Below are 13,291 nucleotides of genomic sequence, written 5' to 3' on the forward strand. Positions count from 1 at the left end.
CACCGTACCTGGCTCTGCCTGTGGAGCCCCAGCGTCATGCTGTGGACTTAGAGGAAGCGGGGGAGGACTTTTGCTCCTGGGAACTGGCTGTATGCTGCAGCTTTTTCCCTCTACCTCTGCCTCTGGGCAGAAAGGACGCGCCTTTAACCCGCTTGCCCCTATTGGGCCGAAAGGACTGTACCTGATAATACGGTGCTTTCTTTGGTTGTGAGGGAACATGGGGCAAAAATGTAGACTTCCCAGCTGTTGCTGTGGAAACGAGGTCCGAGAGACCATCCCCGAACAATTCCTCACCCTTATAAGGCAGAACTTCCATGTGTCGTTTGGAATCTGCATCACCTGTCCACTGCCGAGTCCATAACCCTCTCCTGGCAGAAATGGACATTGCACTAATTTTGGATGCCAGCCGGCAAATATCCCTCTGTGCATCCCTCATGTATAAAAGTGCGTCTTTTATATGCTCTACGTTCAGCAAAATAGTGTCCCTATCTAGGGTATCTATATTTTCTGACAGGGAATCTAACCACGCAGCAGCAGCGCTGCACATCCAGGCTGAAGCTATAGCCGGTCTCAGTATCACACCTGTGTGTGTATATATAGATTTCAGGATAGCCTCCTGCTTTCTATCAGCAGATTCCTTCAGGGCGGCCGTATCCGGAGACAGTAGTGCCACCTTCTTCGACAAGCGTGTGAGCGCCTTATCCACCCTAGGGGATGTTTCCCAGCGTGACCTATCCTCTGGCGGGAAAGGGTACGCCATTAGTAACCTCTTAGAAATTACCATCTTTTTATCAGGGGAAGCCCATGCTTCTTCACACACTTCATTTAACTCTTCAGATGGAGGAAAAGCTACTGGTAGTTTTTTCTCTCCAAACATTATACCCTTTTTTGTGGTACCGGGGGTAACATCAGAAATGTGTAACACATTTTTCATTGCCTCAATCATGTAACGTGTGGCCCTACTGGAAGTTACATTAGTCTCATCGTCGTCGACACTGGAGTCAGTATCCGTGTCGACATCTGTGTCAACCATCTGAGGTAGCGGGCGTTTTAGAGCCCCTGATGGTTTTTGAGACGCCTGGGCAGGCACAGGCTGAGAAGCCGGCTGTCCCACATTAGGTATGTCGTCAAACCTTTTATGTAAGGAGTCGACACTATCACGTAATTCCTTCCACAGCACCATCCACTCAGGTGTCGACCCCGCAGGGGGTGACATCACATTTACAGGCATCTGCTCCGCCTCCACATAAGCCTCCTCATCAAACATGTCGACACAGCCGTACCGACACACCGCAAACACACAGGGAATGCTCTGACAGAGGACAGGACCCCACAAAGCCCTTTGGAGAGACAGAGAGAGAGTATGCCAGCACACACCAGAGCGCTATATAACACTGGGATCCCACTATCAATGAGTGTTTTCCCTATAGCTGCTTTTTTTTTTTTTTTTTTTTTTTTTATATATTACATATATATATCTATACTGCGCCTAAATTTAGTGCCCCCCTTCTCTTTTTTACCCTTCTGTAGTTTTCTCAGACTGCAGGGGAGAGCCAGGGAGCTTCCTTCCAGCGGAACTGTGAAGGAAAAATGGCGCCAGTGTGCTGAGGGAGAAGCCCCGCCCCCTTTTCGGCTGACTTTCTCCCGCTTTTTCTGTTATACTGGCAGGGGTAATTTTGCATCTATATAGCCCCTGGGACTATATATGATGCATATTTTGCCAGCCAAGGTGTTATCTATTGCCCTCAGGGCGCCCCCCCCCCAGCGCCCTGCACCCATCAGTGACCGAAGTATGAGGTGTACATGAGGAGCAATGGCGCACAGCTGCAGTGCTATGCGCTACCTTGGTGAAGACTGAAGTCTTCTTCGTGCTTCTGGCTCTGTAAGGGGGACGGCGGCGCGGCTCCGGGAACGAACACCAAGGCCGGGTCCTGCGGTCGATCCCTCTGGAGCTAATGGTGTCCAGTAGCCTAAGAAGCCCAAACTACCACCTGTTAGGTAGGTTCGCTTCTTCTCCCCTTAGTCCCTCGCTGCAGTGAGTCTGTTGCCAGCAGATCTCACTGAAAATAAAAAACCTAAATATACTTTCTTTCTAGGTGCTCAGGAGAGCCCCTAGTGTGCATCCAGCTCGGCCGGGCACAAGAATCTAACTGAGGTCTGGAGGAGGGTCTTAGTGGGAGGAGCCAGTGCACACCAGTAGTCTAAAGCTTTCTTTGTAGTTGTGCCCAGTCTCCTGCGGAGCCGCTAATCCCCATGGTCCTTACGGAGTCCCCAGCATCCACTTAGGACGTTAGAGAAATGTATATACAAATATTTACCTAGCCCCTTTCACTAACGGACTTCTTTTCATAGATGTTACTTATACCCCTTTCATAATCGCAAAAATAATCCGATATTGCCAGGTCGACATGGATCACTGTGCAATGTGAAATAAGATGGGTTATTCCCGGCTTGAATACCGGGTCAGTGGCAGTGTAAACGGGTTCTCGTGTCGATGCGACCTGGGACCCGTTTACTACATATGGAGAGGTGGCGTGGAGATGAGCTCAATCTCCAAACGCTGCCTCCACCCCGTCCCCGCTGCCAGCTCTGCCCCCCGCAGCTATGGGAAGCCAGCGCAGAGGCTCCCATGCCGGATCCCACCCGTGAAGGACCCGTTTCCAGTTCGCGGATGGGATCCAGCATTGGAGATGTGAAAGGGGTATTAGGTTTGTGAATCATATCCTTGGTAAGCAAGACAGCTGGAAGTATTCTGAAAATTCAGTTCAAGCTCACATAAGGCATCAACAAGAGTGCAAGCCCTAGTGCAATTAACAGGACAGTACCTCATTTATCGGAATTAAATGCACATAAGGGAACAGCAGCAGTACCATCACTATCAATTTCCCTCAGACACCACTGGTCCCAGTTGTGACTGGCATATTAAGGAAAATAAACAGGAAGCCTATTGACAGCCACATGATGCACATATAGGGCCTAATTCAGTAAGGATTGCAAATTCTGCTAATTATCAGAATTTGCAATCCTTTTGCTAGGGATGGCCATCGACCATCGATGATTCATAATCATCTTTGGTTTGTGACCGATGTCGAATGCTTTTGCCATCGATGGGAGAGAACCAGATGGTTTCCCTCCATCGATAGCACAGCTTAAACAAATATGTTTTATTTTATTTTCTTGCAAGGTGTCAGGACACGGAGCATAGCTCCAAACCCCAACACTGCTAAGCTCTGCCCCATATTTTTTTTAATTGGTCCGCGGCCCAGCCAGCACATTCCAGTGGTAGCCATCGAGTGGTGCAAACCAACGAAGGCTTAGCATAGTGGCATAGATAATTTATGTACCATCGATGGTCAGTCCACAATGGCCATTTCTACCTTTTGCTAGCATGCTGGGGGCCGCCCATCGCAGGGCAAGGCTGCCCAGCATGCTGACCGCCACCCCCACCCCCACTCCCCCTCCTTGATAAAGCAGAAATGGTGATCGCATTGCAATTTCTGCTTCATCGATGAAATTAGTGATACCCGCGCCGGCAAGAGGCCCTCCGCCATTTTCCCCATCACGGCAGCTGCATGTGATATCATGCAGCTGCCACGATCACGACCCCGCCGCAGCACCTCCCCCTCAACGCTCTGTCTCCACCCTGGAAACAGAGCGTTGCCACCCCTGCCCCGCGACCGCCTCTGCCTGATTGACAGGCTGAGACGATCAAATTTTCTGCGCACCCCGCAGAAAGTGCGGACACATGCGCTAGACGGGCGCTGCGCATGCGACCACGGGGTGATTGTAATAATTCCGGTTGGATCGCAATTTGCGATCCAACCTGAATTAGCCCCATAATCCCCTACATCCCTCCCTCGCCCACCCCCTACCCACACTGCTAGTTATATATTGTACAGAATACACCCCTAACTTTTCAATTTGCTGTTGCATAACCCATCATAACACATAAAGTAACCATACTTAATACTTTCATTTTGCTTCAGACACAGAGAAGAAGCTGACGCCTTGCAGTCTCCTAGGTAAAATGCACATATGATGGTGAGCTGCTCAATCAGATTGTGATTTCACTCAGGTGCTAAAAGGGAGGGGTAATTCTGTGGAAGAAAAAAAACAATTTGTGTGCAGACGTGATGGGGTCCTGCATCCCGGACCTATACCTAGTATTAGGGACCCCCAGTGACGGAGAAGCCTTGTCGATCGGCCTGGGGTCTTAACCCTATATCTGCAGATATACGCAACTAAGATCTCCGTATTATCTGATTATTATGTAGTATTATTATTTTTTCACTCAGTGTGCATTAGGGAACACAAATTGTTTTTTCTTCCACAGTCTCCTAGGTAACAAATTTTTTCTGTATAGACTACACATTTGTGGATTTACATGCTAGCTGCCGACATAGGTTAATAGAAGTAACCATGAGAAGGGACCCAACAACAGTGTATTATCTGGTTTGTATTTAACAAAGTGAGGCACTTCCCCCAAGACGTACAACACTTCAGAATTGCACATGCACATGTTCCAAATCTACGTGCCAACAATCACTGAAGTTAACTATGATACATATGTCAATCACCAATAAGCTGACCAGTTCTGATATAGGTGAACTTTCTTGTAAAGGTCAAGGACGCCATACATGCACTAAACTCAGTGGCACAGTGGTTAGCATTGCTGTCTCCCAGTACTAGAATTATGGGTTTAATTGTGACCAGGGCACTATTTATGTTATTTTGTATGTTCTCCCTGTTATCAAAAGGTTAACTTCCACAGTCCATAAACAAACTGGTGGGCTAATAGGCTTCCAAGGAACTGACCCTAGTGTCTGGGTTCCTTTAAGCTCCACCTCGGCAAGTCCAGATGTTAATGATTAAACACGGTCTGTGATTTAATGATTAAACAAGTGCTGCAAGAAATGGCGCTATATATAAAGCAGTTTTCAAATGCATTAATCGGGGACACTCAGAAGCTAAGGCAGGCATTTCAGAACTGATATCAATCAGTATAAACACCCACTTATCACTTCACATAAATGAATAGATCCCTCTCACTGAGGTATTTGTTATGGATTTACTTTTGGTTTTAGTTCCCGTAAGAGCCAGTGGAAACCACTAGCACCAAGGGAAATGGGCACTGTCCACTAGTGCATGCTGAGTAGCTGAAGTTCCGATTCTGTTAGCTTTAACAAGAAATGGCATCCTTGTGGTGTGATCCGATTTGTCACAGCAGGAAGCCCGACAGTCAGTGATCACAGTTCTGCAGTCACAGGAAACATAAAGCTCATCTCTATCCAGATGACAGGACCAAACCAAACAACTACACAACCTAAATCCACCACAGATCCCGGCATTTGGACTTAACAACTCAATTTCCATGTATAACAAACCTAAGCCATACTTGGCGAAAACTTTACAATAATCCATCAGTCCTATTATTGCTAAGAATGCGAGTAAGTCTTAAGGTGTGTACACACGGTGCAATATGCACTTAACTTTCCTTCCCATTTTGACTATATAGTTAAAATCGTTAGGAAAGTTAGTGCATATTGCACCGTGTGTACACAGCTTGCGATGCCAATGTGTGGTCCCACGGGATTGGCTTTGCAAGTAAAAATTGACTGTGCAGGGAGCCCAACATTGACTATATCGGCGGGGCCAGGCTCTGGCCCAGTTGAGTAGTCAATGTCGGGCTAAAGCTGCATCGCGCGGTCTGTACGCGGCTTAAGTGAGCTACTAGCGAGCAGACAGACCTTGAGTCACTACAATGCTGCTCATATTTCCACCAAACTTTATGGTTTTACATTTGAAGGCCCAGAGAATTAAAAGGTGGGTACACACTACTGCTGCATTCAGATCGCAAATGCCGGATCCTACCCGGTAAGAGAAACGTGTACTTACCGGGTGGGATCCGGCATTTGCGCTCCGTTGCTGGCTTTCCGACCCGGCAATATACCGGGTCGGTTGCCATAGCAGCGGAGGGCGCAGAAGCAGCAGGGGCGGGGGTGGAGGCGGCGCTGGGAGATGAGCTCATCTCTTGCGCCGCCTCTGCCTATACTGTGAATGGGAGCCGTGTCGCATCGGAACGGCTCCCATTCACACTGCGCCTGACCCGGTAATCAACCCGGTAATAACCCTTCTTTATTACCGGGTTGAATTACCAGGTCAGGCGACCCGCTAATTCTGAAAAGGAGCTTTCACATCGCACACTGACCCGTTTCGACACGGCAATATGCCGTGTCGATACCGGGTTTTTAGTGCGATGTGAAAGGGGTGTAAGCTGTGGGTCTGCAACCTGCAGCTCCCCAGCTGCTGTAGAACTATACATCCCAGCATGCCCTGCCACAGTTTTGCTATTAAGGCATGCTAAAATGTTGGGATGTGTAGTTCCACAGCAGCTGGAGAGCTGCAGACCAGTGCACTAGGCGATGTGCTCGGTGAGCAACATCGCCTAGTGTTTCCCCTCCCGGGCCATGCCGCCCGATGGCGGGCATACACACTGTGCGATATTACACAGTGACGTCATACCGCGGCCGGCCGGAGTACGCAGCTTTGGACGATGAGTCCAAATTGAACTGCATGCACGGGCAAGGAGGAGGGTTGTTGTTAACGACCTGCGGGGACGCGCATTGCTCGTCGTCGGCTGCATACACACTTCGCTCAGGAGGGGGAAAAGGAGCGATATAATTTACCATATCGCTGTGTACCCACCTAAAGAATATTCATGACAGCGTATGAGGAATTGCACTGCGCAGTCAGTTAATACAGGAAAACTCCAAGCACAAAGCTTGAACATTAGGGACAACCAGCAATTACTATGGCTAAAACAATATTAAGAAAAGGCTAAAGTGATGTCTACAGAAAAGAGTTGGGTGTTTGAAATCACATAATACTGTACAATATGCCAATTACATTGTACGTCACATTTACCATGAAACAAGCCCCCCCCCCTCCCCTCCCCTTCATATACACCACATATTAGGAGTTCATGCCATCATGTGTAGCATCCGGAATTTTATACTGTGGAAAGTGCTGTTTATCACATGACTGCTCACCAGATCCCTATAGGCATGCTGTTTCCATTTAATGAGCAGTCGTCTCAGTCACAATGATAGTTTGTAGCCCAACTCTCACAATAACTGCATCAATTTCCACTATATGCATTCTGTACAGGTCAGTTTCAGGGTTTGTAACAGCGATGAGCCTGCACCTGCCCCCAGCTACTTCCCACTTGCACCTGCTGCGGCCCCCAGCACCTTACCACCTGCACCTGCCCCAGCTACTTCCCACCTGCACCTGCCCCCAGCTACTTCCCACCTGCACCTGCCGTGGCCACCAGCTCTTTCCCACCTGCCGCGGCCCCCAGCTCCTTCCCACCTGCGCCTGCCACAGCCCCCAGCTCCTTCCCACCTGCGCCTGCCGCGGCCCCCAGCTCCTTCCCACCTGCGCCTGCCGCGGCCCCCAGCTCCTTCCCACCTGCGCCTGCCGCGGCCCCCAGCTCCTTCCCACCTGCGCCTGCCGCGGCCCCCAGCTCCTTCCCACCTGCACCTGCCGCAGCCCCCAGCTACTTCCCACTTTGTTGTCAAATTTCTCTCTCGTAAACACCTACTGATATTGTATGTTATTACAGACAGGTGTCTCTTTCATTAAATGTATTGTTCTAACTTATTACTGAGATTTATGGGTTTATTTAACATAGAAACATGGAATTTGACAGCAGATAATAGTCACTTGGCCCATCGAGTCTAACCCTTTTTTTATCCTTAAGGTAATCACAACCCTATTTGAGCCTGTCCTTTGTAAGGCTATTCATATGCCTATCCCAAGTATGTTTAAATTGATCTACTATCTTAGGTGTATATGTACTAAGGTGTTTTTTTTAGAAGTGAAGTTGCCCATAGCAACGAATCAGATTCTATCTATTATCTTCTAGAAGCAACTAGATAAATGGTAAGTGGAATCTGATTGGTTGCTTTGGGTAACAACTCCATTTCTAAAAAAAAAAAAAAAAAAAATAACCTCACTCCTTAGTAAATATACCCCCTCAGACTGGAGGCTATTCCACTTATCCACTACCCTTTCTGTGATGTTATACCTACCTCCAATTTCATATTTACTAAACATTGATTTTATAAACCGCCTAGTTTCAGCAGTTTTGCTTCAGGATTTAAAGCAGCAGTTTGTGTAAGGTAATACAGCACATACCATATATTGCCCTTGTAAAGTACATGCCCTTGTAAAAATGCTGTTTAGTAAATACAACCCTAAGGGCAATGTGCAGCCCTTTGAAGGTTAGATAGCCGCCCTTGCGACCCCTGAAGTGTGTCAGGTTGCCCATAAAGATATTACTGAGGATTCCAAGTACATAAAGTACAATTTGGCAGAGCACGGCAGTAAGGTACTAAAAGGTCACACGCTATTTCATTAAGATTATGGAGTGTATATATCAAAGCTTGGAGAGAGATAAAGTACTAGCCAATCAGCTTCAACCTTACATTTTACAGGCTGTGTTTGAAAAGACCGGAACCGATTGGTTGGTGCTTCTTCTTACTACAAGCTTTAAAAAAAAAATACCCCCATTTGTCATTATACATATTAACCAGCAAGGCTAGAATGCCCGCCACAACCCGCACCATGCCATGCTGCCAACAAGAAGAATTTCCTTTTTTTTGCCAGAAAGTGACGAGAGCCCCTTGCTTGCCTGGAAAACACACTATCCATCACCCGGGCACATATCAAGTACAAACCACAAGAGGGACAACTAGTTCACTAATGACTTTATCAATGTCACCACTCAGCACTGAGATCAGATCTTCCTAATGCAGAAAGTCACATCTGTAACTGCCCATAGGAGATCTGACATACACCCCGACCTCCATACTGTATACAATGTCATATACATGTTCTGCGGAGTTCCCACGGCAGCAGATGTCCGTCTTCCACACCCACCCATTATTAAATGACACCGATAACACAGTATCGAATGAGGTGACGGCAATTGGGTAAACCATAGCAGATTAGCAATAACCGGATGGATTGCTCTAAAGAGGAGAAAATCCTCCAGCTACTTACTAGCGAGGAAGTCCCCGGTGCAGCCTGTGCGTGTCATCAGCCTCTGGGATTGCTGGCCATTGCTGGAAAGGGCTGCAGCTCCTGGCTTTTTGTTACAGGAAAACATCAAATGGCAGCAGCCTGGCTGTGAGCAGATCCCCACCTCTCTCCTGCCCCCTAGTTCATTGCTTGTTTACCAGATGTTGTGTTTATGAGCAGGTTTAATGATGTGAGGGTAGAGAATGCTCTGCCATACAGGAGGCACAGGCAGAGGGATCTGCACAGCGGCAAGGCAGGGACACAAGAAGTGGGGTGGAGAAAGGAGGCAGCGGGAAAACAGGGCTGAGTGGCTGGGGCTCAGTCCTGCAACCTGGGGATGGTGACTGCTGAGCAGCATGAGAAGGAAAGCCTCCGCCTCTACAGGAAGCTCATGTCTGCAGCTGCTCCTATTGCTGGCCTCGTATGACATTATTAATAAGAGCCATGAGGAACACAATTACTAGCACTTCCTCCCAGTACTACACAATCCCAGCTCCCCTTCCTCTGCCCCAGTGATCACCCTGATCTGTTCCCAACACATCATGCTCAGTGTCAGCTTGGAAGAAGTAACATCTGATAATGACCTCCCACATTTAGACATACAGCAGGGTGATCTGATCCAGAGCAGTATCTCAGAGGGGTGTAATGCACAATGTTGGGGGGTATACCTGCACCTGTGTGAGGCAGGATTTAGGAAATACAGAGCATTGCTGTGGGAGGGATTAGGTCCCACACACTCACCCAGGTTTTCATTCTGCTCCATACAACGTTTTTTTGTGTGCAAGCTGGGTGTGTGGATATTAGGGCTATTTATTGTCTGTGTGATGAAATACTGTGATATGTATTATGATCATTTAGGCGTGAGATGGGGGTCCTTAGGAAATACAGCTACAATATCTGCATGCCCCCACCACCAAACAGTGATAACATTGTTGCCTACCCTCCCTCATTCTGCAGGAGACTCCCTGAAATAGTAACAATCTCCCTGATTGCACCATACACCCATTATGTAACTGTTACATTCTTGGGGGTGGGATTAATCAGAGATATATACATTCAAATGGGATCATCAGCGCCATTTCCATGTATTGGTTATAAGGCACAAATGAACCCTATGGCTACATGCATTTTATATAAGGTTTTTCATGGCACTTACAGTATATGCGTATACAGTATACTAACTTTGGGGCTCATTTATGTTTGGATGTAAGTAATTTTCATGACACGCCTCTCCGATGTAGCAGTACGCGCCCGTGCTGATAGGTGTTACTGTCACAGTCTCCCTGAAATGCTTTTTCAAAAGTAGGCAAGTATGGATTTATATATGTTTTTTTGACTCCCTCAGTGGATTAAAGTAGAGGTTCCCACATGCGGTCCTCAAGGCACCCCACAGTCCATGCTTGGCTACAGGAGACTTAATAGTACCTCAGTCAATTTGATTAAATCCTCTGTAGCAAAGCCATGGATAAAAAAAAACCTGGACAGTCAGGGTGCCTTGAGGACTGCGAATAGGAACTCTTTTTAAACCTTGTGCCCCGGATTATTGCCATATCAACCAGGGATGGGTTTTGGTGTAATTGGGATCTTGTAAAATAACCTGTGTCAAGTGACCTGCCATTTCAATCCGGGTAGCTTTCAGGGTTTAACACAGGAGCTACCTGGGTTACATGGCAGCGTGAACGGGTAACCCATACAAGCCCTATATAGCAGGGATGTACGGTGAGGTAAATGGTTCAAGAGGCACTGGCTATTAGCACATACCTTCCAACCAGGTTGGTTTTGCCTTGTAAACATTTGCTTCTTTTAAAAAAACGTACGAGTTCGGCCGGAGTCTCTGAGCTCCGACCGTCTCGCATTCCAATAGATCCGTCTCCTGGTCATCACAACTTTTTGTAATTTTTTTTTTTCAACATTTTTATACTTTACAATCCACGTGGACTACGATTGGGAATAGTATCCTGTAATGAACACAGTGGTAGCAGAACGAGGCACCTTGCCTGAAGCATGGTGAGCGAAGCGTTACACTTATTTGGGTCACATGTGGTTAAAGATACAAACACTCAAAAATGCAAAAAAAAAAAAAAAACACCCTTTTTTTTCCATGTTGACTTTTTGACCCTGACGACTTTTTCACCTGTCTACCTTTTTGCTGTCGGCCTTTTGTTCCATGTCGACCATTTGGGGTCGACCTGTTGACTGTAAGCCTTTTCAGTGTTGATCTAATTAGCCATATCCGTTTTGAGACTTTATGTCTGTGGAAGCAGTAGGGATAATTAAATACTGACCCAGCTAAATAGATCAACTCACCTGTGAATGATTAACGAGATCCCCAATACATGACCTGTTGGTGGTAGATGAGGACTAGAGTTGAGTTAGAGAATTCAAGTGCAAATCTTTTACTGACAGTCTTTTTCTCTTACAGTAATGCCAGGTACACACAACGCTATGCAGGAAATGCCCAACATTGACTATATGATGTGTCTGGAGCCTGGCACCAGTGATATAGTCAATGTTGGGCAGCCTGCACAGTCTGTTTTATCTTGCGATGCTGATCTCGCGGGACCGCACATTGGCATCGCAAGGAGTTTCCACATGGTGTGATATGCACTATATATTTTTTTCCGATATGGACTATATAGTCCATATCGGAAGAAATATTGCACCATGTGTGTAGGCCCCCTTAAAGTGTTAAGTGTTCATGACAGCTTATATAATTACATCTTTTGTTTGTGTGTTTTTTTCATGATTTTATTTGTCCTCATTATATATAACTATGCTCTAAAAAAAAAAAGTAACATACTATAGGTTATAAAAATGTTGTAACATACAGTACATATTATTATTTGCATACCGATAAATAAACAAGTGGAAAACAGACAGTGCTGATTATAGGGAGAATAGTGTTGTTTTACAATATTGGTAACCAGAATCTAGAACTCTACATTTTGTGTACAGTGGTCACAAGGTGATGTGTCTCTGCATTGTATACTGGTCATGAGATACAGCTGTATGCTTTGCATAACATGGTTCTGATTTAGTTCTGTAGTTTTAAATCATGCAAATGTTAAAATGTACAAGGTGTGTATCTTAGTACATAGGCAAAGGTGAGAGCAGGGGTGTTGTGTGGTGCGTGTGGATCTGAGTGCTCATCATTCCCTGGACCAGAGAGAAGCTGCCAGCAATAGACAGGCAGGTGCGGTAAGGTGACCATACACTGTCAGATACAACTGTCCATCAGACAGACCGGCCAATTATCTGACTTGCCATACACCAGGGGTGGCCAACCAGTCAGAGGCAAAGAGCCAGAAAAGATCTGTAGTCAAGGGCAAGAGCCAGTATCATGCGCGCGCCAAAGGCGCACGTGCAAAAATGGGGGTGTGGCCTAATTTTCACAAAGCCACACCCCATTTTGTGCGCACACCTTTTGGTATGAGGTTTGTAGGAGTATGACCTTGTGTCATAACTCCGTTTTTAGTCATGTTGTACAGTGCCACATACATATAATGCCCCAGTACAGTGCCACATACATATAAAATGCCAATAAATGGGTGCCTCCACACTGCGAGAAACATATGTCCCCACAGTGCCAGATACATATATGCCCCCAGTGCCAGATACATATATGCCCCCAGTGCCAGATACACATGTCCCCACAGTGCCAGATACATATATGCCCACAGTACCAGATACACATATGCGCCCCAGTGCCAAGTACACAGATGCCCCCAGTGCCAGATACACATATGCCCGACAGTGCCAAATATATATATGCCTCACAGTGCCAGATACATATATGCTCACACTGCTAGATATGCCCCCAGTGCCAGATATACATGTCCCCACAGTGCCAGCTATGCCCCTAGTGCCAGATATACATGTCCCCACACAGTGCCAGCTCTGCCCCCAGTGCCAGATATACATGTCCCCCCAGTGCCAGATATGCATGTCCCCAGTGCCAGATATACTTGTCCCCACAGTGCCAGCTATGCCCCCAGTGCCAGATATACATGTCCCCACAGTGCCAGCTATGCCCCTAGTACCAGATATACATGTCCCCAAAGTGCCAGCTATGCCCCCAATGCCAGTGTCCCCACAGTGCCAGATATGCCCCCAAGTGCCAGATATACATGTCCCCCCAGTGCCAGCTATGACCCCAGTGCCAGATATACTTGTCCCCACAGTGCCATCTATGCCCCCCGTGCCAGAT

At 47.0% G+C, this 13,291-nt stretch overlaps 2 protein-coding genes across 5 annotated transcripts in view; one reads left to right on the forward strand and one right to left on the reverse strand.

Annotated features, from left to right (window-relative positions):
- The window catches only part of STAMBPL1 (STAM binding protein like 1), a 217,025-nt gene extending 205,780 nt beyond the window's left edge, over positions 1-11,245 (reverse strand). Inside the window, exon 1 of one of the 4 annotated variants that reach the window (XM_063961699.1) lies at positions 11,227-11,245. Coding sequence is in view for 1 of the 4 variants with exons in the window: in XM_063961696.1 (XP_063817766.1) it covers positions 9,065-9,172 (108 nt within the window). In the remaining 3 variants the exon portion in view is untranslated. Of the gene's footprint in view, positions 1-9,064; positions 9,582-9,825; positions 9,885-11,226 lie in introns of those variants that run through there. The other 3 variants (XM_063961698.1, XM_063961696.1, XM_063961697.1) reach the window with 3 other exon arrangements.
- Positions 10,984-13,291, forward strand: part of ANKRD22 (ankyrin repeat domain 22) — a 117,021-nt gene continuing 114,713 nt past the window's right edge. Inside the window, exon 1 of the mRNA XM_063961700.1 lies at positions 10,984-11,091. Within this exon, the coding sequence (XP_063817770.1) occupies positions 11,048-11,091 (44 nt within the window). The 5' untranslated portion in view covers positions 10,984-11,047. The remainder of the gene's footprint in view (positions 11,092-13,291) is intronic.

The sequence above is a fragment of the Pseudophryne corroboree genome, chromosome 3 (genome assembly GCF_028390025.1).
Source record: "Pseudophryne corroboree isolate aPseCor3 chromosome 3, aPseCor3.hap2, whole genome shotgun sequence".
In the NCBI taxonomy this organism is placed as follows: Eukaryota; Metazoa; Chordata; class Amphibia; order Anura; family Myobatrachidae; genus Pseudophryne; species Pseudophryne corroboree.